This window comes from Stomoxys calcitrans, chromosome 1 (assembly GCF_963082655.1).
Source record: "Stomoxys calcitrans chromosome 1, idStoCalc2.1, whole genome shotgun sequence".
Taxonomy (NCBI): Eukaryota; Metazoa; Arthropoda; class Insecta; order Diptera; family Muscidae; genus Stomoxys; species Stomoxys calcitrans.
In genome coordinates this window covers 95,047,596-95,075,471 of record NC_081552.1, presented here as the reverse complement: position 1 = coordinate 95,075,471, position 27,876 = coordinate 95,047,596, and the positions used below count along the sequence as shown (strand labels likewise).

General features: G+C 37.9%; 1 protein-coding gene across 1 annotated transcript in view; it reads left to right on the top strand.

Annotated features, from left to right (window-relative positions):
- The window catches only part of LOC131994281 (uncharacterized), a gene marked incomplete in the record, with an annotated part of 1,369,549 nt that overhangs the window by 1,173,254 nt on the left and 168,419 nt on the right, over positions 1–27,876 (top strand). Inside the window, 1 exon segment of the mRNA XM_059360990.1 lies at positions 24,737–25,396. Within this exon segment, the coding sequence (XP_059216973.1) occupies positions 24,737–25,396 (660 nt within the window).

Below are 27,876 nucleotides of genomic sequence, written 5' to 3'. Positions count from 1 at the left end.
TTAAAAACGGCTGAACCGATTTTTTTAAAATTTTCACAGATTTTGGGGTGCGGTCCGGAAGAAGCAATAGGCTATCTAATTTTTTGATATCGCAATGGGGGCGGACCCTCCCCCTTACCCTAAAAGTACGACCTCAAAATAAAGGTGAACCGACAATATGGGATTCAAATAAAAGGTTTTCAAGAGTAAACTACGAATTTCATATTAAAAATTGGATGCAAGTAACTGGGGGCCGCACCGACCCCAAAACCCCCTAAACAATCATATTGGACGTAAATATCTATATGGGACTCAAATGAAAAGTATTTGGAACTAGACTACGAATATCACATAAAAAATGAGGTCCAAGTAATTGGGGGTCGCCCCACCCTCAAATGGGAAGGTAATATAATTCGATCCTAACTAGATGAGCCTGAACTTAAAGGCATTGGTAGCAGATAACGAATATGACATTGAACTTTGTGTCTAAAGTCGCCTCCAACAGTTTGTTTGACCCATTAAAATAAGAGGGTATAAAGTGATAAATATTTTTGAGTGGAGCGTGTCATACCAATTTGTGCTCAAGCGGCAGATGGAGTGAGGCGCCCCCACCAAACGGCTGTATGCACCAATTATGGCAATATGGGGTTAAATTCAAAGTATTATGTTGTGGACTGCGAATATGATATCTTTATTCTGCTCATATATCTAGCAGACCACCTCACCTCAAAACAGTTGATCAATTATATTGACCTAACAGGACACTACCGCCATACCCCCAAAGTTATGACGCTCAGTTTGATAGGAGCAGTTGCAAACCTTAACGTCAAGGTGGCCGCCATTTTAAGCTCATCGACAAGGAGCCTTCTTTTTCTAGAAAAGTTCAAACAACGTGCTGCTGAGCAACACTTTCATGTACAAAAGTTTTACATGGTTTAATTATTAAGAACTGTCGCCACCGCACCTAATATAAGGACCGGCAAATTAGTTCTTTACCACTGAGAATCGTTTTATATGGCAATTTGATTTGATTTAAAAAATACTAAATTATGACTATTCTACAGGTAGCCATATAGTATGTTATAGACAACTACCACATCATGATCAATGTTATAGGCGCTAAGCCGCTCCAAGCGAGTAGCAGCATAGACAAAGGCAATCTATAGACTCATAACAATATGTTCAGAAAAGCTCTAATAGATGGGAGAAATGTCAAATTTTCAGAAGTTTATATGTGATTGCGCAAGCATCCGGGGCGACTTTTAAGTTATTATATTAACATTTTGGCTGTTAAAGTCTAATCCTTTCCCTTATCGATGGCAGCAATAACATTTAAATAAGCGCCATCTATTCTGTTTGCAAATGGATCAACTGAATGGAGACGTCACCACGAACAAAGAGAGGGCAAAGTGGTAAAAACTGATCATGCAGCATTTATCTTTGTTGTGGCAACCTATCGGTCCGTAAAATAAAGAAAACTAGAGTATAGGAATTTCGTTGCGGTTGTTTGCTGTATTCTTTTTGAAATTCCCCAACCTAAGACGGGCCTTAACAAAAGGTGTTTCAGGTAGTTTAAGTGGCTATCTTTTCTATAGATAAAAATTTATTTAGTAGAGTGCGAATATCCAAGTTTGTGCATTGTGGGAAAGCTCAACGAACGAACACATAATCAGAGCTATTGGAGAGTAGGTTACGTTACAGAGGTGACATTTTTCTACGTCTTGAGCGGGTTTGAAAATTTAACTCAAAGATAAGGAGCCTCCTTTTTATAGTCGAGCCCAAGTGGCGTGCCGATAAGTACACATTTTTTTTCGTTTTGTCACTCGATTCGTTCGCCAAGTCATTGAAAACTGCTGATTTTATAAAGGGAAAATAGCTGTTTTCAATGACTTGGCGAACGAATCGAGTCACAACAAGTAAAAGCGGGAAAAGTTTGGCCGGGCCGAATCTTATATACCCTCTACCATAAATCTCATTTGTCATCTTTTGCCCGATATCTCTTTATGGGCAAACAAAGGATAATGGATAAAAATTGCAAAGCTATTGGAGATATTTCAGGTTATCAATCATTTCAGAACATGCTTAGTTTGGGTGTTGGACACCATAGCAGATGTCATTGTGTAAAATGTCAGCCAAAATTGAATAAGAATTGATCCCTATAGTGGCTTAAGAATTAAAATCGGGAGATCGGTTCATATGGGTGCTACATCAGGTTATGGACCCAATCAGACCATATTTGGCACGTATGTGAAAGGTCATTGGAAAAGTCGTTAAAATAATGTTTAGCCAAATCGCATAAGAATTGCGCCCTCTAGAGGCTCAGAAATCAAATTATGAGATCGGTTTTTATGGGAGCTACATCAAGTTTTAAACCGGTTTGAACAAATATTAGTACAAATGTTGGAAGTCATAACAAAATATCTTATAAAAAATTTGAGACATGTCGGATAAGAATTGTGGCGTTTAATGGATCAAAACGTCAAGATCCTATACCAAAACATAAACCACTGACCTACATTATTAGGAAGTATTTGTGCAAAATTTCATTATCCCTTCGAAAGTAAGCGTGCTTTCGACAGATGGACGGACCGACATGGCTTAATCGACTTAGATGTCGAGACGATCAAAAATATCGATGCTTTACAAACGGAATGACGAAATTAGTTTAAAATGGAGGGTATAAAAAAAACAAATTTAGTGGTATAGGCCGTAAGTTGTACTGAAGTCTTAAATGGATAACTCTTATTGTCGCAACTATTATTGAAGGAATATCCAGTGCAGACTTTTTTCCTAATATTTTTGGCATGGGTAAGCCGAAGATGCTTACCCATGTGCAACGGCGACATTAAATAGCCAGACAAAACTGGAAATTCGATTGAATTCAAAAATAGACAAAATTATGATTATGTGATGGGAATCCACAGCGAGCATCACCAACAACAAATTCAGCGCCATCTATTGGGGGATAGAAACTATTTGGATAGCAAGCAAAGCCAAACAATAAAATAGAGCGCGAGAGGTACAGGAAGATGCGTTCAAAGTTGATCATATCCTTTTCACTACTGTTTTGACAAGTTGTCTGTCCTTCGAATAAATAAAATAAATTAACCAACCTTTGACTGGGATGAGCTTCCACAATAGTCTAAAAGTTCTATAAAAACATGGCCGCAAAATGTATACGCAACACAGTGAATGCAAAGAAGAGTAATGGAAAAGAAAGTTATAATTCATATGGTGTAAAACGAAGCGTAGGGAAGCGGGCCGGGTTCAGCTAGTCTTATATATAAAATTATATATATAATATAGACTCTAAAATGGCTGAACCGACTTTCTTGAAATTTTCTCAAAAAGTGCATAATGATCCAGTGGTGAAAGTAGGGTACTACGTTTTCTTAATATCTAAAGGGGGCCGGACCCTAACCCTTACCCACATTTTCAGAAACGCCAGATCTCGGTGATGGGTGGTGCGATTTGAGCGAAATGTTGTGTGCTCTCTTAAAGTAACCTAAAAACAAAAATTTGGTGTCCAAATTTCGGATGGGGTACCTAGGGGGACCGCCCAACCCTCAAAACCTACTAAATATACATATTGACCAATCACGACAATTTGGGACTCAAATGAAAGGTATATAAGAGTAGAAAACGTATCTGATATCGCATTGTCGGACCAAGTGTTAAGGGGCCACCCCATCCCCCAAAACACCCCTAAATCGGACATATTTACCGTCAATGGCAATATGGGAGTCAAATGAATAGTATTTGCGAGTAGATTACGAATCTGATATCCAAATGTGGAACCAAGTTTCTGGGGCTGCACCCCTTCCCCAAAACACTCCCCAAAGGGGACAAATTTACGACCATAGCAAAATGGGGCTCGAATAAAAAGTCTTTAGGAGTAAAGACCGAATCTAATATTAATATTCCGGGAAAAATGTGTTTATGGGCCACCCCACACCCATAAAACCAACCTAGTAGGTCGTATTTGCTGACCATTGCAATATGGGGACCAAATATGAGGTATTTTAGAGTAGAACAAGAATCTGATACATATTTTCAGGGACAAGTGGCCGTGGCTGAGTGGCCGCCCCATCCCTCAAAACTGCCCCCTAAACGGTCATGTTGTCGACTATGGAATTAAGGGGCTCAAATGAAAGGTAATTGGGAGTAGACTACGAATGTGATATAAACATTCGGGACCAACTGTCTAACCGTCGTCCTACCCGCAAATAGGAGGTATTTGCATACCATCACAATTTGGGTCATAAAGAGAGTGGAGCTCGATGTTGATAGTTTTTAGGGCCCATACCCCAAACCGGACATATTTGCTGACTTTTGCAATAAGGGGTTTAAATAAAAGGTACTTGAGATTAGCAAACGTATTTGATATCCAATTTTGAGGCCAATGGCAATATGGGGTTCAAATAAATGATATTTGTGAGAAGAGCAAGATGGTATAATATTTTCAGGGCTAAGTGTTTGGACGACTACCTCATTCCACAAAACACCCCTAAACCGGACATATTTACCGACCATGTCAATGTGGGGCTCAAATGATATAGAGCACGAAATTGATACCCACTTTCGGGACCAATTTTCTGGGTGTCTACCCTTTCTCCAAAAACACCTCACAAACAGCAATTATTTACTGACCATCGCAATATCGGGCCAAATAAAGGTATTTGGGAATATAATACGAATTTACCGATCATGGTTATATGTGACTGAAATGAAAGGTATTTAAGATTTGAAAACTAATTTAATAAACAAGTGTTTGGGGGATGCCTCATCCCATAAACTCCCCTTAGTCCAGTGGCAATATGGGGTTAAAAAACTTGTTTTTGAAGGTAGAGCAAGATGCTGATCCTGCAATGGAATCTCAACAGGTAGAGCACGCTGCTAATATTTTTTTTTCAGGGCTAAGAGTTTCTAAATTGGACATACATATTTACCGATCTTGGGGCTCAAATGAGAATATCGCAAAATTTCATTCCAATCGGATAAGAATTGCGCACTCTAAAGGCTCAAGAAGTCAAGACCCTAGATCGGTTTATATGGCAGCTATATCTGGTTAAAACCGATTTGAGCCATACTTGGCACAGTTGTTAGATATCATAACAAAACACGTCTTGCAAAATTTCATCCCCTTCGGATAAGAATTGCGCACTCTAGAGGCTCAAGAAGTCAAGACCCGAGATCGGTTTATATGGCAGCTATATCAAAACATGGACCGATATGGCCCATTTACAATACCAACCGACCTACACTAATAAGAAGTATTTGTGCAAAATTTCAAGCGGCTAGCTTTACTCCTTCGGAAGTTAGCGTGCTTTCGACAGACAGACGGACGGACGAACGGACGGACATGGTTAGATCGACTTAGAACGACATGACGATCAAGAATATATATACATTATGGCGTCTCAGACGAATATTTCGAGTCGCTACAAACAGAATGACAAAATTAGTATACCCATATGGTGGAGGGTATAAAAATGGAGAGATAATGCAGGTAACGTGAGAAAACGTATGTTTAGTACCGCATTTAGTAATTTATTTACATATTAGCTCCATCTGAAATTCGGCATGAGGTCAATTAGGAAATATTCGATTCGATTTTTCAAACATTTTGGTACCATAATTTGTACCATTTGGTACTTTCTTTATAGATGGGGCCAGAGGTCTGAAATTTGGAATGTGGATACAACTAGGAAATATATGATGGGTGACTAAATAATATATTCACAATTCAAACATTTTGGTACCGAAATTGGTACCATTTGGTACATTGTTTGCAGATTAAGCTAGAGGTCTAAAATTTGGCATATAGGTACAACTGGAAAATATATGATGGGCGGCTAAATGATTCATTCATAATTCGGACATTTGGAGCTAGAGACTATGTGATCTATTCAAAATTCGTAAATTTTGGTACCAAAAAGTGCTAAATAGTACGAAATAGTTTATCTTCGCATACAGCGAACGGGAGTACAAATCGTATCAGAAGTGGAAAGAAACGTACTGATTGCAGTGTAATTGAAATCTTGAAAGTATATATTGGGCGACCAGAAGATTTTTTTTTTTTTGAAATTCGTACATTTAGGTACTAAAACATGTAAAATGGTACTAAACATGCGGACTGAGCTATAGTACACAAAATGGGGATTCATTTATACCTTAACAATATATTGGGCGACTTAATGTTTTTTCCGATGTATTGTTATTCTTATTACTATTTGGTATATTTAATATGGAAGGACACATTTTATACGCAGTTATTACAAAATTTCATAAACTTTAAAGTGAGTGACTACCTGGGTTTGCGGAAGTCCCACAATAAAGAAAGAGGTAGCAAAAGCGGGGGTAACGAAACGGACAACCGGGATGATAGTAAACATATAAATATACTAGTTGGACAGGGCCCGCTCCGCTGCGCCTTCTTTTACTTTATATGGAACAAATTGTGCTTTGAATATTTGTTTTTGACAATTAAAGAGCTTGTAGTGAAGTACAATGCTACGAAAATAGTATGTGAATACAGCTTGAGAAACAGTATAACAATATAAATGCCATTATCTGAATTCTATATGATCTTTATTCGCATATGAACTCGCTCGGAAGGTTTATGGTCATGTAAGTTTGCTTGTTAAAGACATATTTTAGATTTAAAGACTTAATTGGAGCTCGATATTCTCATATGGATTTTGGTAGTGGGAAGTGCCACAAGGTGGTGGTTGGCGGGTTAGGGGAGTGGCGTGGACCCCAGAAACGTGGTCCCGTAAATGGTTATGCATTTTGTGCCATACTCCCAAATATCTTTCATTTGAGCCCCAAGATCGGTAAATATGTATGTCCAATTTAGGGATGTTTTCTGTGGTGAGGTGGCCCCACAGACACTTAGCCCTGAAAAAATATTAGCAGCGTGCTCTACCTGTTGAGATTCCATTGCAGGATCAGCACCTTGCTCTACCTTCAAAAACAAATGTTTTAACCCCATATTGCCATTGGACTAAGGGGAGATTATGGGATGAGGCATCCCCCAAACACTTGTTTATTAAATTAGTTTTCAAATCTTAAATACCTTTCATTTCAGTTACATATAACCATGATCGGTAAACTCGTATTATACTCCCAAATAACTGTTTTTGGCCCGATATTGCGATGGTCAGTAAATAATTGCTGTTTGTGTGGTGTTTTTGGAGAAAGGGTACACACCCAGAAAATTGGTCCCGAAAGTGGGTATCAATTTCGTGCTCTATTTCATTTGAGCCCCACATTGACATGGTCGGTAAATATGTCCGGTTTAGGGGTGTTTTGTGGAATGAGGTAGTCGTCCAAACACTTAGCCCTGAAAATATTATACCATCTTGCTCTTCTCTCAAATATCATTTATTTGAATTGCCATTGGCCTCAAAATTGGATATCAAATACGTTTGCTAATCTCAAATATCTTTTATTTAAACCCCTTATTGCAAAATTCAGCAAATATGTTCGGTTTAGGGTATGGGCCCTAAAAACTATCAATATCGAGCTCCACTCTCTTTAAGACCCAAATTGTGATGGTGTGCAAATACCTCCTATTTGCGGGTAGGACGACGGTTACACAGTTGGTCCCGAATGTTTATATCACATTCGTAGTCTACTCCCAATTACCTTTCATTTGAGCCCCATAATTCCATAGTCGACAAACATGACCGTTTAGGGGGCAGTTTTGAGGGATGGGGCGGCCACTCAGCCACGGCCACTTGTCCCTGAAAATATGTATCAGATTCTTGTTCTACTCTAAAATACCTCATATTTGGTCCCCATATTGCAATGGTCAGCAAATACGACCTACTAGGTTGGTTTTATGGGTGTGGGGTGGCCCATAAACACTTTTTTCCCGGAATATTAATATTAGATTCGGTCTTTACTCCTAAAGACTTTTTATTTGAGCCCCATTTTGCTATGGTCGTAAATTTGTCCCCTTTGGGGAGTGTTTTGGGGAAGGGGTGCAGCCCCAGAAACTTGGTTCCACATTTGGATATCAGATTCGTAATCTACTCGCAAATACTATTCATTTGACTCCCATATTGCCATTGACAGTAAGTATGCCCTATTTAGAGGTGTTTTGGGGGATGGGGTGGTCCCCTTAATATTTGGTCCGACAATTCGATATTAGATACGTTTTCTACTCCTATATAACTTTCATTTGAGTCCCATATTATCGTTATTGGTCAATATATATATTTAGTAGATTTTGGGGGTTGGGCCCCATCCGAAATTTGGACACCAGATTTTAGTTTTTAGGTTATTTTAAGAGAGCACACAACATTTCACTCAAATCGCACCACCACGGGATCATTATGCACCATTTGTGAAAATTTAAAGAAAATCGGTTCAGCCGTTTTAGAGCCAATACGAAACAGACAAACAAACGAACACAAATTGCTTTTTATATATAAAACTAGCTGAACCCGGCCCGCTTCGCTACGCTTCCTTTTACACCATATGAATTATAACTTTCTTTTCAATTACACATCTTTGCATTCACTAAGTTGCGTATATATTTTGTGGTCATGTTTTTATAGAACTTTTTGACTATTGTGGAAGCTTGTCCCAGTCAAAGGTTACTTCCTTTATTTTATTTATTCGAAGGACAGACAACTTGTCAAAATAGAAGTGAAAAGCTTATGATCAACTTTGAACACACCCTCCTACCTCTCGAGCACTATTTTTTCGGGTTTGTTTGGCTATTCAAATAATTTCTATCTCCCAATAGATGGCGCTGAATTTGTTGTTGGTGATGCTCGCTGCGGATCCCCATCACATTATAATCCTTTTGTCTATTATTGAATTCAATCGAATTTGCACTTTTGTCGGCCTATCTAAAGTCGCCGTTGCGCATGGGTAAGGAATATCAATATCAAAATATCAGAACAAATTTTCAGCACAGGATATTCCTTCAATAATAGTTGAGACAATAATCATTATCCATTTAAGACTTCAGTACAAAATTTTACGGCCTCGACCAATAAATTTGTTTTTTCTTTTTATACCCATCATAATCTTATTTCGTCATTCCATTTGTAAAGCATCGAAATAAATATTTATCTGAGATCCAACAGAGTATATACGTATATTTTTTATCGTCTTGACATTCTAAGTCGATTTAGCCATGTCGGTCCGTCCATCTGTCGAAAGCACGCTAACTTTCGAAGGGATAAAGCTAGGCGCATGACATTTTGTAAAAATACTTCTTATTAGTGTAGGTCAGTTAGAATTTTAAATGGGTCATATTGGTCTATGTTTGGATATAGTTGCCATATAAACCGATTTTGGATTTTGATCTCTTGAGCCCCTTAACGCCACAATTCTTATCCGATTTGTCTCAAATTTTATATAAGATATTTTGTTATGGCTTCCAACATCTGTGCAAAGTATGTTTCAAACCGGTTTAAAACTTGACATAGCTCCCATATAAACCGATCTCCTAATGTGACTCTTGAGCCTCTAGAGGGCGCAATTCTTATTCGATTGGCTAAACATTATTTTAACGACTTCTCCTATGTCCTTCCACATACGTGCCAAATATGGTCTGATTGGGTCCATAACCTGATATAGCTCCCATATGAACCGATCTCAATTCTTATCCAATTTTGGCTGACATTTTGCATAATGACAATTAATATGGTCTCCAACACCGAAACCAAGCATGTTCTGAATTGGTTGGTAACCTGAAATAGCTCCAATAACTTTGCAATTTTATCCATTGTCCTTGTTTGCCTATAAAGAGATATCGGGCAAAAAAATGACAAATGGGATCCATGGTAGAGGATATGTAAGACTCGGCCCTGCCGAACTTTTTACGCTTTTACTTGTTGTCACTTGATTTGTTCGCCAAGGCATTGAAAACAGCTATTATTTTCCCTTTATAAAATTAGCTTTTTTCAATGACTTGGCGTACGAATCGAATGACAAAACGATTCGTACGCTTATCGGCACGCCACTTGGGCTCGACTATAAAACGGAGGCTGCTTATCTTTGAGCTAAATTTTCAATCAAACAAGCTCCACTGAGCTTTCGCTTTTAAGACGTAGAAAAATTTCACCTCTGTAACGTAACCTACTCTCCAATAGCTCTGATTCTGTGTACGTTCGTTGACCGTTCCCCTCTTACAGTTTAATACAAACGTGGATATTCGTATTACTTAATAAATTTTTATCTATGACAACTAAACTATCTGAAACACCTGTAGTTAATGCCAGTCTTAGGTTGGGAAATTTCAAAAATAATACAGCAAACAACCGCAACGAAACTCCTATCTTTATTATACCCTAGACCATAGGATGGGGTTATACTAATCTCGTCATTCTGTTTGTAACACCTCTAAATATGCGTCTAAGACCCCATAAAGGATATATATTCTTGATCGTCGTGAAATTTCAAGTCGAACTAGCCATGTCCGTCCGTCCGTCTAACTGTCGAAAGCACGCTAACTTTTGAAGGAGTAGAGCTAGCCGCTTAAAATTTTGCACAAATACTTCTTATTAATGTAGGTCGGTTGGGATTGCAAATGGGCCATATCGGCAAATGTTTTGATATAGCTGCCATATCAACCGATCTTGGGTCTTGACTTATTGAGCCTCTTGAGGGCGCATCCGATTTGGCACAAATTTTGTACAACGGCTCCTTCCATGGCCTTGAACAAACGTGTGCAATATGGTCAGAATCGATCTATAGCTTGATACAGCTCCCATATAAACCGATCTCCCGATTTCGCTTCTTAAGCCCCGAATAGGACTATAACTTGATATAGCTGCTCCTCCGTCCTTATTCATTATACTGTGTTTGCCTAAAACCAAATACTGCGCAAAGAACTCGACAGATGCGACCATGGTGGAGAGTATATAAGATTCGGCCCGGCCGAACTTAGCACGCTCTTACTTGTTTTTCTTTATTCTACGGACCGATAGGTTGCCACAACAAAGATAAATGCTGCATGATCAGTTTTTACCACTTTGCCCTCTCTTTGTTCGTGGTGACGTCTCCATTCAGTTGATCCATTTGCAAACAGAATAGATGGCGCTTATTTAAATGTTATTGCTGCCATCGATAAGGGAAAGGATTAGACTTTAACAGCCAAAATGTTAATATAATAACTTAAAAGTCGCCCCGGATGCTTGCGCAATCACATATAAACTTCTGAAAATTTGACATTTCTCCCATCTATTAGAGCTTTTCTGAACATATTGTTATGAGTCTATAGATTGCCTTTGTCTATGCTGCTACTCGCTTGGAGCGGCTTAGCGCCTATAACATTGATCATGATGTGGTAGTTGTCTATAACATACCATATGGCTACCTGTAGAATAGTCATAATTTAGTATTTTTTAAATCAAATCAAATTGCCATATAAAACGATTCTCAGAGGTAAAGAACTAATTTGCCGGTCCTTATGTTAGGTGCGGTGGCGACAGTTCTTAATAATTAAACCATGTAAAACTTTTGTACATGAAAGTGTTGCTCAGCAGCACGTTGTTTGAACTTTTCTAGAAAAAGAAGGCTCCTTGTCGATGAGCTTAAAATGGCGGCCACCTTGACGTTAAGGTTTGCAACTGCTCCTATCAAACTGAGCGTCATAACTTTGGGGGTATGGCGGTAGTGTCCTGTTAGGTCAATATAATTGATCAACTGTTTTGAGGTGAGGTGGTCTGCTAGATATATGAGCAGAATAAAGATATCATATTCGCAGCCACAACCTAATACTTTGAATTTTGCCCCATATTGTAATAAGTAGTGTATACAGCTGTTTGGTGGGGGGCGCCTCTCTCCATCTGCCGCTTGAGCACAAATTTGAATGTCGCACTCCACTAAAAAATATTTATCACTTGATCCCCCATATTTTTAATGGGTCCAATAAACTATTGGAGGCGACTTTAGGAGGTAAAGCACCACCTACATTCTTGGGCACAAATTTCAATGTAATATTCGTTATCTGCTACCAAATGCCTTTAAGTTCAGGCTCATCTAGCTAGGATCGAATCATATACCCATTTGAGGGTGGGGTGACCCTCAATTACTTGTGTCATATTCGTAGTCTAGTCCCGAATACCTATCATTTGAGTCCCATATTGATATTTACGTCCAATATGTTTGTTTGGTGGAGTTTTTGGGGTTGGACGGCCCCCCGCATACTTCATCCTAATTTTAATAACATATTCGTATTCTACTACCCTAAACCTTTCATTTGATACCCATATTGTCCCTATCGGTCCACTTTTGATTTTAGGTGGTGTTTTTGGGGTCCGCCCCCTTCCAATATCAACAAACTAACAACAAACTTTTCCTGCTTCCTGACCATTCTCGTAATCTACTCCCAAATACCTTTCATTCGAGTCCCATATTGTCATTATCGTCCAATAAACCTATTTTGGGGGGGTTTTGGGGTCGTTGCGGCCCCCAGTTATTGGATCCAATTTTGATATGAAATTCGTAGTCGACTCCTGAATTCCTTATTCATTATGCTTGTCAAAACAGCCAATTTTCATACGATTCATAATTTTTGTTAACGGACTTGTATGCTATTGTTGTAAGACATTACCTATAATTGTGAGCAAAAGCTATTTTTTTATGGCTGCAATTTGTTAAAGTTGTGAGAAAGCTGTTCAAATTACAAAGTTGTGAAAACAATTTAATTTGGGGTTGCTTTCATTCAACAAAAACAGCTGATATCTTTATTTTTGTCAGAAGGTATAATGCACCGCTCTAATCGAAAAAATAACAGCGCTAATTTAAAAAGTGATTGTTACCCATAAATTTAGAAAAGTCGAAAATATTCGAAAAATCAAAAAAAAAAAAGTCGAAACGTCGGAAAAAGTCGAAATGGATTGAGTTTCACGTCGATTTTAACCGCCGACTACTTCAGCTATTTTTTAGCAATGTTTGCAATAGTTACAAAAGTGATCTTTACAGAGAAAAATACTGAAATAACCGAAAACCCCAAAAACACAACCCAAGAACAAAAGTGAACCTATCGAGACACTATGGATATTAATGAAAGATATTGGAGAGTATGATACGAATGTGAGATTGAAACTTGGGTTCAAGTTCCCAGGGGGACGCCCCAACGCCCCAACCCCAAAACTTCTTCAAACAGACATATTGGAGTTCATGTCAATATGCGACTCAAATGAAATGTATTGAGGAGTAAATTACGAATATGGCATACAAATTAAATCCAAGTAATGGGGGCCACCCCACCTCCTAAATGGGCATATTAGCCGAACTCGGCGATATGGGACTCATATGAATAGTAGTTAGGAGTAGGTAACGAATATGACATTAAAACTGGTGTCCAAGTTCTAGGTGGCGCTTTAACTCCTAAAATCACCTCTAATAGGTGGATTGACCCATCATGTCAATGTGAAACTCAAATGAAAAGTATTTGAGAATTGAAAATGAATCAGATATTCATTTATTGGGCCAAGATGTTGAATTTTATAAAACTATAAAAAAATATCTAATATAGAAATCATATCCAAATTCTACCACAAAAAAAAAAAATTCAAAAAATTAAAATATTTTACGTTTTCCTCTATTGCAGCAATGTTACCACAGATGGACCAAACTACTTATGTATTTATTTTTTATCCTCATAATAGTCTTCAGTTTTCGTAAAAATATATAAATTTACTTTAATAGAAACACAAATGCTAATTATGAAAAATCAGATCCATGCAAATTGTATATTTTTCGACGTCACGGTTCGAGTGATTTTTCAATGAAACGAAATGTGAACATTTTACAATACACTGAAAAAAAGTTAAAGCAGATTATTTTCTGTAGCGTGCGTAACGGTTTGACCTGTCGCCAAAAATTTAATTTGAAAACTCAAAATTACGTTTTTATATTATTTTCTTTTCAATAATAGCAACATTAAAAAGAATTTCAATATCATTGGCGAAGCTAGTAGAGGACATTGTTCCATTAAAATTAATACAACAATTTATAAGCTAGTGGAAACAATTTAGCGTTCGTCACATAGCTTTAGACAAAAAGTGGAAATTTTTTTTTTTTTTTTTTTTGGATTATCAAGGCACACATTTGAAATTTTTCTATGTTTATCTTTAAATTATTGAATAAAATTGTTGATGTTAACTATGCAAAATTTCCTTGAAATTATGAAAATCTACACGAACCTCGAAAAGCATTTCCATTTTTTGTGGCGTGCGTCACGCAGTTTTGTGAATATTTTTTGACAATATAGGGGAGAAAACATTATCTTTTTTTCGAAAGTATTTTAAAATTTTTTAATTCACTATCAGAAGATTAAATTTTTTTTTTGTTTCACATCACAAAAAAAATCATATATTTCTAAAACATGGCCGGTTTTTTTCCTTTCCTCATAAATTTGGTCTTAGTTATGTTTATTTTCAGGTCTCCTTTGGCCACGTTTTCATTTACGTGTTCCGATTTTCCCTATATACGCTCAAAGCAATGAGCTAAGAGGCATATATATTATCTGCTTAGTCGATGTCTCAAAGGAAGTCGTTTATACCCCAGCGAATGCCATAGGGTGCCTCAGCGTTTGTCTCCTCTTAGACGGAATCTAGCAAAATTAAAAAGATCACGTCACTCCTTTATCGATCCCGAAAGGACGGCTCTCTTTTGCAATGAAACGGATTGAAACGTCTGTACTGAACTTATCCCTCACCAGTTTTGGCACTGGGTGAGGTCACCCTTCTTTGGGATCGTGACCATGATTCCTTTCTCCATTCTGAGGAAATAACATTTGTATTCTCTCTCTGTTAATTGGCGTGATTGATTAAGCAATGGGGTGTGTACTATAACGCAACTGTTCGGCGGTACGTTGTCAGGACCGGCTTATTTGCCGTTTTTGAGTTAGGTGATTGGTGTGGGTCGTTGGGGATTGCAAATGGGCCATATCGGTTCAGATTTGGATATAGCTCCCATACAAACCGATCTACCGATTTGACATATTTATCCCCTAAAAGCAGCAATGGCTATCCGATTGGGCTGAAATTTTGAATATAGTGTTGTTACGACGTTCAATAACCGTGCCAAGTACGGTCGAAATCAATCTATAGCTCCCTTATAACCCAAGCTCCCGATTTGACATCTTGACCCCCTGGAAGCCCCAATTTTGCCGGATTTGGCTAAAATTTTACATGTAGTGCTATGTTACGACTTCTAACAACTTTGCCAAGCACGGTTGAAATCGGTTTATAACCAGATATAGCTCCCATATAACCCGATCTGACGATTTGACATGCTGAGCCACTGTAATCCGCAATTATACCCTCCACCATAAGATGGGTGGAGGGTATAACAACTTTGCACGGTTGAAATCGGTGCATAACCTGATATAGCTCCCATAAAAACCGATCTCTCGATTATCCTTGTTCGGTTCCTAGAAGTTTTAATTTTTGCCTGGTTTCGCAGTAATTGGGTCCGTAAAATATAATTATGCATTTTGCATCAATTTCACTAGCTATCTATAGGTGGGTTCAAAGATTCGGCCCGGCCGTACTTAGCACGACTTTACTTGTTTTTATTGACTCGTATACGCCACGCATGTTTCCAATATTAACTGAATTTTCGGCTTGCTCTGTTAGCATATTAGAATATATTCGCTTATCTCTGCAAACTAGGCGTTTGACCAGCGAGATGGACTATATTTTGCCGGTAGCAGAGCGTTGCGTAGACGTTTCCGGTATATTATTTCCTCTATAGTTTCGTTACTATCCATGGTTTTTGCGATCGTATTGCAATGTCTATGATAGAGACGGCCGTCCCCGTAAATGGTGCTGTTATGTCGGTCCGTGTCTGGGTGATATTTTGTAGTTAACGATGTCTTGTATTCGATTGCGGTTTCGGGGTGTTTTAGGTGAAAGTGCACGAGTGTCCACTAGGAGCATGTGGTCGCCATCAATTCCATCAGGTGATTCCCAAGTACATTTATGTATATTTTTATGAGGAATTCTGTGTCTCCAATAAAGATTGCTATACTCAACCAAATTTGAGTGTAGCAATGTTTGCTAAAATAGCAGTTTTTGTCTGCCGAAAATGGGAAGGCAAACATTATTGCTGTTTTAGCAAACATGTGGCTGATGTATTAGCAAACATTTCTTCTATTTCAACTAACAAAATCTGCTGTTTTGAGTACACAAGTCTGCTGAAAAAAAAAATGTATGCTACTTTTTATGGCTGCCTATTATTTGTTTTGATTACTTTAGGTATTTTTTTTTAGAAATTTTGCTGGAAGAGATGATTTTAATTTGTGGAATATTTCTGTTTAGAAGATACCTGATCAATCCATTGGTAAACATTTCGAAATCTGGCTGAGCTAGTTCGCATTTTTTGGTATTGCCCTACTAATGTGCACATGACTGGCATGGCCTTTGTATCTAAATTTAAAGAAAACAAGTAAAAGCGAGGAAAGTTTGGCCAGACCGAATTTTGGGAACCCACCACCATGGATTCTGGCAAAATATGGGTGCTATATTTGGTTATAGACCGATTTAGACCGTACTTGGCACAGTTGTTAGAAGTCATAACAGAACACAATGTTCAGCCAAATCGGACAAAAATTGCGCCTTCCAGGGGTTCAAGAAGTCTAATCGGGAGATCAGTTTATATGGGAGCTATATCCAAATCGGAACCGATATGGCCCGTATGCAATCCCCAACGACCTAGATAAATATTAAATATCTGTGCAAAAATTCAAGCGGCTATCTTGGCGCGTTCGACCGCTATCGTAATTTCTACAGACGAACGATGGGGTCCTAGATCAATATTTCGAGGTGTTACAAACAGAATGACTAGATTAGTATACTCCCATCCTATGGTGGTGGGACTAAAATGGTTATGGATAGTATATATTCAGTGGTGATCATAAACATCCACTGAGTCACACATTTACATATGTGTTTTAATTTTTTCTTCTTTCCCCTTTTTTTCAGCATCCCCTTCATAATAAAGCAGCAGTCATTTTCAGCAAACAACAGACTTTTCAGCAGTAAGCCTGCTACTCTGAAATTGCAGTACTGCTGCTGTAATAGCAGAACTACTGCTACAATAACAGCAAATCTAACACTAGTATTCAGCGGACAGTGTTTGCTATTTCCAGCAAATTTGTTTCTATGAGTGTACAAATTAGTGGCAATGTGGGACGTACGGGTCATCTTCCACTTATATATATGGGGGACAATATTGCCATTAATTGATTTTGCTTAAGCATTATATTGCAGGTGCTTAAGTAAAATAAATTGAAACTTATATTTCAGATGTTTTCTGCCGTTTTTGAGGTTATAGGTACTTAGAACATTTTGACAAACGAGCGTTATATGTATTTTTTACAGTAACTCAAAAGATTCATCTCGCCCAAAAAATGGAATTAAATAGTGAAAATTTTCGTGCGATCATTTTTTATAACTTTCGACGTGGATTAACTCAAATCAGTGCATCGATGGACTTAATTAAATTATTCGCGATAAAGCTCCATCAGCCGAGGTCGTAGTTCACTCAAAGACGAATTTTGTGAAGGTCGTCCAAATATATATGTCTAGTTTCTATCATATACAGGCACACAGTGGCGCGGTTAGACAAAAACAATCAAGAAAAAGAAAAAGTGTTGTTTCCTAATAAAATAAAATAATTTATTAAATAACAATTGTTATGTAAAAACAATATATTTTAAAAGGTGTTATGCTGAGATGGTGTAATGCAGAAAAATTAGGATGTTAACAAATGAATTACAATCCAAACGAAACAATTTTGAGGACTTGGAAGAAGGTAGATGCATGTTTTTATAAATATTATTTTATTATACCCTCCACCATAAGATGGGGGGTATACTAATTTCGTCATTCTGTTTGTAACTACTCGAAATATTCGTCTGAGACCCCATAAAGTATATATATTCTTGATCGTCGTGACATTTTATGTCGATCTAGCCATGTCCGTCCGTCTGTCCGTCCGTCCGTCCGTCCGTCCGTCCGTCCGTCCGTCCGTCCGTCCGTCCGTCCGTCCGTCCGTCCGTCCGTCCGTCCGTCCGTCCGTCCGTCCGTCCGTCTGTCTGTCGAAAGCACGCTAACTTCCGAAGGAGTAAAGCTAGCCGCTTGAAATTTTGCACAAATACTTCTTATTAGTGTAGGTCGGTTGGTATTGTAAATGGGCCATATCGGTCCATGTTTTGATATAGCTGCCATATAAACCGATCTTGGGTCTTGACTTCTTGATCCTCTAGAGTGCGCAATTCTTATCCGATTGAAATGAAATTTTGCACGACGTGTTTTGTTATGATATCCAACAACTGCGCCAAGTATAGTTCAAATCGGTTCATAACCTGATATAGCTGCCATATAAACCGATCTTGGGTCTTGACTTCTTGAGCCTCTAGCGTGCGCAATTCTTATCCGATCAGAATGAAATTTTGCACGACGTGTTTTGTTATTATATCCACCAATTGTGCCAAGTATGGTACAAATCGGCCCATAACCTGATATAGCTGCCATATAAACCGATCTTGGGTCTTGACTTCTTGAGCCTCTAGAGTGCGCAATTCTTATCCGATTGGAATGAAATTTTGCAAGACGTGTTTTGTTATGATATCCAACAACTGCGCCAAGTATAGTTCAAATCGGTTCATAACCTGATATAGCTGCCATATAAACCGATCTTGGGTCTTGACTTCTTGAGCCTCTAGAGTGCGCAATTCTTATCCGATTGGAATGAAATTTTGCAAGACGTGTTTTGTTGTGATACCCAACAACTGTGCCAAGTATGGTTCAAATCGGTTCATAACCTGATATAGCTGCCATATAAACCGATCTTGGGTCTTGACTTCTTGAGCCTCTAGAGGGCACAATTCTTATCCGATTTGAATGAGTTTTTGCACGAATTATTTCGTTATGATATCCAACAACTGTGCCAAGTATGGTTGAAATCAGTCCATAACCTGATATAGCTGTCATATAAACAGATCTGGGGATTTGACTTCTTGAGCTTTTAGAGGTCGCAATTCCTATCCGATTTGGCTGAAATTTGGCATGACGTATTTTTTTTATTTTTACTTTCAACAACTGTGTCAAATAAAGTACAAGTCGGTTCATAACCTGATATGGCTGCCATATAAACCGATCTGGGATCTTGACTTCTTGACCCTTAGAGGTCGCAATTATTATCCGATATGCCTGAAATTTTGTACGACGGATCCTCTCATGACCATCAACAAACGTGTTTATTATGGTCTGAATCGGTCTATAGCCCGATACAGATCCCATATAAATTGTTCTCTCTATTTTACTTCGTGAGCCCCAATTCTTATACGAATTGGCTGAAATTTACACAGGTCTCCAACATATAATTTAATTGTGGTCCGAACCGGACCATATCTTGATATCGTTTTAATAGTAGAGCAACTCTTTTCTTATATCCTTTTTTGCCTAAGAAGAGATGCCGGGAAAAGAACTCGACAAATGCGATCCACGGTGGAGGGTATATAAGATTCGGCCCGGCCGAACTTAGCACGCTTTTACTTGTTTTAATATGTTGTTATCCCTATAGAGACTATAATGGCTTTGAAAACGACGCTGATGACGGAAGATAAGAAATGCAGTATTCCGTGGATCTAAATTTCGTGGTATTGTGCGCAAAATGCTAAGATTGGTATATATTATGCTTCACTTTAATTATAGTTAGTAAATAAATTGTTTTGTTCATTATTCTTTTTACAGGTGGTATCCGCGACATTAAAGAGAGGCTCACAAAGGAAAGGCGATTTTTTCTTCTTTCCTTTAGAACATATAAATTAAAAAATAATATTTTAAAGCAATATATTACATGTTTATCCGCAATTTAATAAAATAAAATATCAATTATTTCCTTTAATTATTTAAATTGGTAAAAATGTTATTTGAGAAAGAAATAAATTGGTTTATTGAGTTAATAACCGCTTTAATCGTATTTTTGAGTTTGTCATAATCCAAATTACGAAATTGTTAATCAATAATACAATTTCGTTATAGGTCCGATTTCACCCAATTTTTTAATTGAATGTACAAATTTCTTAATTGAACCACTATGACTTCCAACATGCATGATAAGAATTGTCCAAACCGGGTTATAAGCTGATTTAGCTTGCATATAAATCGATCTTTCGTTAATGGGTAATTTGTCGATGAATTCCACTGATGGAATCAGAGAGACTGCGGCCATACAACCTTTTGACCAAAATTTGACCACGGTTGCTATAGTTATCCCTGTGGTTAATGCCATATTTAAAGCAGTTGTTGGAAGTCATAACAAAACACCTCGCGCAAAATTTCAGCCAAATCGGATAAGAATTGCGCCCTCTATCGGTTCAAGAAGTCAAGATCCGTTTATATGGCAGCTATACCAGGTTGTAGACCGATGTCAACCATACTTGGCACATTTGTTGGAAGTGACACCAAAACAAATGGGACGATAATTGCGCCCTCTAGAGGCTTAAGAAGTCAGCTATATCGAAACATGGACCGATATGGCCCATTTACAATCCCAACCGACCTACACTAATAAAAAGTATTTGTATAAAAATTCGTTTAGCTTTACTCCTTCGAAAGTTGACGTGCTTTCGACAGACAGACATGGCAAGTTCGACTTAAAATGTCATGTCGATCAAGAATATATATTACAAACAGAATGGCGAAATTAGTATACCCCATCTTATGGTGGAGATTATAAAAAGCAAAGAAGACGAAAAATGTTTGTTTAAAGAACATTTTAATAACAAATTTTTTAAAAAACTTTTATAATTATTATATCCTAAAGAAACATTTAATTGTAATTTTGTCTTTTGAGAAAATTTTAAAATAAAAAAAAAATCTGGAACAAATTTTATTAAAATTTGATAATAAGAAAAAATTAAATTGAAATTTTGTCTTAAGAAAAATTCCCATTGAAATGTTGTGCTTAGAAAAATGTTTATTAGAAAAAGTTTTATTAAAATGTTGGCTTTAGAAAAAATATTGAATTTTGTCTTTATTAAAATTTTGTATTTAGGATATATCTCAAAAATTTTGCCTTAAAAAAAAAATAATTTCGTGCAGTCCGGGCCTCAACAAAATATTGTCTTAGGTGATATTTCTTTGAAATTTTGTGTTAGAAATATTTTTTATTGAAATTTGAAAAAATATTTATTTATTATACCCACCACCGAAGGATGGGGGTATATTCATTTTGTCATTCCGTTTGCAACACATCGAAATATTCATTTCCGACCCTATAAAGTATATATATTCTTGATCAGCATAAAAATCTAAGACGATCTAGACATGTCCGTCCGTCTGTCCATCTGTCTGTTGAAATCACGCTACAGTCTTTAAAAATAGAGATACTGAGCTGAAATTTTGCACACAGTCTTTTTTTGTCCATACGCAGGTTAAGTTCGAAGATGAGCTATATCGGACTATATCTTGATATAGCCCCCATATAGACCGCCGATTTAGGGTCTTTGGCCCATAAAAGCCACATATATTATCCGATTTTGTTGAAATTTGAGACAGTGAGTTGTGTTAAGCTCTCCGACATCCTTCGTCAATGTGGTCCAGATCGGTCGAGATTTGGATATAGCTGCCATATAGACCGATCCTCCGATTTAAGGTCTTAGGCCCATAAAAGCCACATTTTTTATCCGATTTTGCTGAAATTTGGGACAGTGAGTTATGTTAGGCCCTTCGACATCCTTCGTCAATTTGGCCCAGATCGGTCCAGGTTTGGATATAGCTGCCATATAGACCGATCCTCCGATTTAGGGTCTTAGGCCCATAAAAGCCACATTTTTTATCCGATTTTGCTGAAATTTGGGACAGTGAGTTGTGTTAAGCCCTTCGCCATCCTTTGTCAATTTGGCTCAGATCGGTCTAGATTTGGATATAGCTGTCATATAGACCGATGCTCCCATTTGGGGTCGGAGGCCCATAAAAAGCGCATTTATTGTCCGATGTCGCCGAAATTTGGGTCATTGGGTTAGGTTAAACCTCTTGACATAGTTCTGCATTATGGCACAGATTGGTCAAGATTTGGATATATCTGCCATATAGACCGATCTCTCGGTTTTAGGTTTTGGGGCCAGAAAAAGCGCATTTATTGTCCGATGGCGCCACAATTTGGGACTGTGAGTTGTGTTGGGCTCGTCGACATCCTTTTTCAATTTCACTCAGATCGATCAAGATTTGGATATAGCTGCCATATAGACCGATATCTCGATTTAAAGTCTTGGCCCCAAAAAAGACGCATTTATGATCCGATTTAACTGAAATTTGACACATTGACTTTATTTTAAGATATAGCTAAAAGGACCAACATTTTGTTATACATAATTGAACAATGACTTGTACTCACTGGTATTTGGTCCAAATTGGATCATATTTCGATATAACTGCTATGGGACATAAGGCATGCAATTTTCGCTGGATTTTGATGAAAGGTGGTTTACATATATACCCGAGGTGGTGGGTATCCAAAGTTCGGCCCGGCCGAACTTAACGCCTTTTTACTTGTTTTTGTTTTGGTCATGGCATAAACCGCAGTACAGGCCACACTGCATATACGTGACCCTCGCCCTGCCGGTGGCTATTTGGTCGCGGGGCTTAGTAATCTAGTTTCTTTCTGCTTTAGTTATTGCTTTTTTTCGATCATTGCAAAATGAGCCAAAGTCTAAGTAATTTGAAGAGAGAGCCAAGCAAAAGTTTTGCATTAAACGTTAAGTTGAGAGAAACTGTGTTTTTGTATGTCATTGGAGGCTAGTAAATAATAGCTTAAAATACTTATTGGTAGTGAACTTTAAAATTGTGAAACAACATTTGTGTTTATAAAGGGTGATTTTTTTGAGGTTAGGATTTTCATGCATTAGTATTTGACGGATCACGTGGGATTTCAGACATGGTGTCAAAGAGAAAGATGCTCAGTATGCTTTGACATTTCATCATGAATAGACTTACTAACGAGCAACGCTAGCAAATCATTGAATTTTATTACCAAAATCAGTGATCGGTTCGAAATGTGTTCAAATTTTGACAAATTTTGTTCAGCGATGAGGCTCATTTCTGGTTGAATGGCTACGTAAATAAGCAAAATTGCCGCATTTGGAGTGAAGAGCAACCAGAAGCCGTTCAAGAACTGCCCATGCATCCCGAAAAATGCACTGTTTGGTGTGGTTTGTACGCTGGTGGAATCATTGGACCGTATTTTTTCAAAGATGCTGTTGGACGCAACGTTACGGTGAATGAACACATTTCGAACCGAACACTGATTTTGGTAATAAAATTCAATGATTTGCAAGCGTTGCTCGTTAGTAAGTCTATTCATGATGAAATGTCAAAGCATACTGAGCATCTTTCTCTTTGACACCATGTCTGAAATCCCACGTGATCTGTCAAATACTAATGCATGAAAATCCTAACCTCAAAAAAATCACGCTTTATGCCACTGGAGGCCGAATATTAATATGAAGTTTATAGAGCGACTAGGATTACTTAACACTAATATTGAGGGTCAAAACAGAATTTGTTGTGTCAAATTTCATACAAATTAGACGCAAAATGAGGCCTTTAGTTCCACAAGAAGTCAAACCCGGAGATTGGTTTTTAGACTGATTCCAATTATTGTCGGATGTTGGAAATCAGAACAGAAGCCTTTTGCCAAAATTCAGCCAATCGGATCAAAATTGAGGAGCCAGGAGCTCAAAAACTCAACAGACGGGCTATATCCAAATATGAACCGATTAATCCATTAATCCATTAAGAATCTCTAGCGACTTACATCAACAAGAATTATCTGTGCAAAATTACAAGTGGATATCTGTATTTGTTCGACCGCCACGTTCGACATGGCTGGATCGACTTAAATGTCCCAGATCAATATGTTGATGGGTATACAAACCAAATTATTATAAGCAATGAACTATTTTTTCGATACAGGAACATGACATACAGGGTGATTTTTTTGAGGTTAGGATTTTCATGCATTAGTATTTGACAGATCACGTGGGATTTCAGACATGGTGTCAAAGAGAAAGATGCTCAGTATGCTTTGACATTTCATCATGAATAGACTTACTAACAAGCAACGCTTGCAAATCATTGAATTTTATTACCAAAATCAGTGTTCGGTTCGAAATGTGTTCATTCACCGTAACGTTGCGTCCAACAGCATCTTTGAAAAAATACGGTCCAATGATTCCACCAGCGTACAAACCACACCAAACAGTGCATTTTTCGGGATGCATGGGCAGTTCTTGAACGGCTTCTGGTTGCTCTTCACTCCAAATGCGGCAATTTTGCTTATTTACGTAGCCATTCAACCAGAAATGAGCCTCATCGCTGAACGGTGAATGAACACATTTCGAACCGAACACTGATTTTGGTAATAAAATTCAATGATTTGCAAGCGTTGCTCGTTAGTAAGTCTATTCATGATGAAATGTCAAAGCATACTGAGCATCTTTCTCTTTGACACCATGTCTGAAATCCCACGTGATCTGTCAAATACTAATGCATGAAAATCCTAACCTCAAAAAAATCACCCTTTACTACAGCGTATGTACCAAAAAATATCAGTGTTGTTTTTCCACATCCAACAGGTCTTTAAAAGCATTGTTGCGGGCATATATTTACATACACACATTAACATACATTTTTGTGCTTGATGAGTCTATTCTCCCTTATAACAATTATTTCACAATTCTTTTTTTATATTTTCCTCCATCTCATTTCAGACTGATTTACCACCCTTTATAACCCGTTTGCGTATGTGGGACAGTTATGGCACATATGTTCCAATAAAGCAAACAAGTGTTACAACAGGCCAACCACCTCCTCCGCCACCCGTTGCCTCGTCAGCAGATGGAGGCAAACCCACACTACTCGATCCGACTAGTTATGGAAATAACTATTACTACAGTCCGCAGAATCCCAAACTGGGCAAGAATTTACGTGTCAACATTGATAATGCCTGGAATCCGGTGGATACCTACATATATGGACCCACCCAGTCGAGTATCTTCAACCAAGAGAATAAATACAGTGGCTATCAGCAACAAGGTGGAGCCGGTAGTGGCGGCTCCAAACAAGCTGTTGGCGGCAATGGCATTTCATCTGTCAAAGAGAGCCTAAATTATATTTCCAGCAAGACCAGCAAAGATTCCGCCCACGGTAGTGGACCGGTTGGCGGAGGTAGTGGTAGTCTCAGTGTTGGCAATGCGCTGGCCCTGATGAGCACCAAGGGAAAACGTCGCTTAATGCTGGAAATTTATGATTATGAGACACCTAAACTATGCGATCATACAGCAATTAGCAGCACAGGCAACACATTGGGTCTTAATCGTTTACGACCTTGCAGTCCTTTAGAAAGTTATGTCAGTACCGGACGAGATTTGGTAAGTGAAACATGCAACATACCTGTCTGACTGGCCAAAAACTGAAACTGTATAAAATCCTCATACAGTTATTCTCATGACATAGGAGGAAATGGAGTTGAACATATTTATTTGCTTTTTTAAAGCAACCACCAAGCTGAATGCAAAAATCCTATAAGCCATAAAATATAAAAATATCCGTACAAAAACCCTGAACAGATTATCTTTAGAGTACACAAAACTTTTCTTTTTTAAGCTTGAGAGAAGCCAATTGAGGACAGAATTATAATAAGGATCTTTGCCGCTTACGTCTTTCATATATCAATCGGGGTAGCTCGTAAATTTTCACTGAATGATAAGCTTCTGATAGTGAACATTTTCCAATGAACTTATTTGCATTTGTATGTTTGGAGTCAATCAATGAACCTCACAAATTGTGCATTTAGGCCCAAATACGAAATATGGAATTGGCAAGAGGCAGAATGTTCATTTTACCTCCCTCACAGAAATGAATAGCTTCAATGTATTTCATTGAAGGTAGCAAGCTGAGAAGAATGTAAACCGAGTTCACGTTCAAGAGCGATAACGAATTTTAACAGTCAAAGAAACCGTTTCAAAATTAATTGCAAGAACCACACTACTTTATTAGATAAATAACAATTGTTTCGATACAAGAAAGAAGTAAGAGTTCGTAAATCTTACAATTCTGTTTAAAAACTCGGGAGTACATTACATTGATATGGAAACAACTACATGATTTATGGCAAACGTCCTTTTTTTAGTCAATTTTTGTGGGTAAATGAATTTTATTCTATATACATAAACCAAATGGCAATCATTAGATCAGATAAAGAAACGCATCAGACCACCGCTAAGTTAGGCCAGTTTACAGTCTGAAATTAAGCCGACTGTTACACCGCAACAACAGAAAAGTGTGGAGTCCCACATTTCTTGAATAATCCGCTTGATATGCAAATATTAACAGCTGTTATTTCTTACAACTCTCGAAGGAATCATTAGTGAAACTTCTTCTAATTGCTGGAGTTAGACACGCAGTCACTAGCTGTTCCATAGAAGACTCCTCGTACCGAACTCGTCGCTTCTGAAAAATTCATTACTTGCAACCTTTAGTCTCTCAACTCGTTGCCAAATATTGCAAATACGAACAATAGAAAAGATAAAATCTATTTGAATCTCAACCGATTAAAATTAAATACAAGGCTTTTTTATAGTCATACCATGGAACCCGTAATCAAGGAGATCAATCCAGCAATGTGCATGAGCAATCCAGGTTGCAAAAGTTGTTACTTGCAACCTTCAGTCTGTCAGCATGTTTTGTCGATCAGACAGTGACCTGTCATAACGGACAATGAGAGGTAAACCTCTTCAAGTCTAGATTGTGTCACATAATTTTGGAATCCCCACTTTGTGACCATCTGTCATTAGCAACCCTTCGGTCCTTATCTTGAAAACTTAGCTTACGTGTCGCTAGATACATACCTACAAATTCCAGTTCTCCTGGAATGTGTAAGGTAGTGCTCGGCTGCTCTACAATTCCCTGGGACATCCTGGGAAAGTGCCTCAAAAGCCCTACAAAAAAACAGGCCTAAATGTGAGGGAAATCTTTTATAGTGTCCAAGAAATGTGACTAACAATTTTTAAACCCTCCACCATTAGATGGGGGGTATACTAATTTCGTCATTCTGTTTGTAACTACTCGAAATATTCGTCTGAGACCCCATAAAGTATATATATTCTTGATCGTCGCGACATTTTATGTCGATCTAGCCATGTCCGTCCGTCTGTCCGTCCGTCTGTCTGTCGAAAGCACGCTAACTTCCGAAGGAGTAAAGCTAGCCGCTTGAATTTTTGCACAAATACTTCTTATTAGTGTAGGTCGGTCGATATTGTAAATGGGCCATATCGGTCCATGTTTTGATATAGCTGCCATATAAACCGATCTTGGGTCTTGAATTCTTGAGCCTCTAGAGTGCGCAATTCTTATCCGATTGGAATGAAATTTCGCACGACGTGTTTTGTTATTATATCCAACAACTGTGCCAAGTATGGTTCAAATCGGTCCATAACCTGATATAGCTGCCATATAAACCGATCTTGGGTCTTGACTTCTTGAGCCTCTAGAGTGCGCAATTCTTATTCGATTGGAATGAAATTTTGCACGACGTGTTTTGTTATTATATCCAATAACTGTGCCAAGTATGGTTCAAATCGGTTCATAACCTGATATAGCTGCCATATAAACCGATCATGGGTCTTGACTTCTTGAGCCTCTAGAGGGCGCAATTCTTATCTGATTGGCACGGAATTTCGCACCACGTGTTTTGTTATTATATCCAACAACTGTGCCAAGTATGGTTTAAATCGGTTCATAACCTAATATAGCTGCCATATAAACCGATCTTGGGTCTAGACTTCTTGAGCCACTAGAAGGCACAATACTTATCCGATTTGAATGAAATTTTGCACGAAGTATTTCGTTA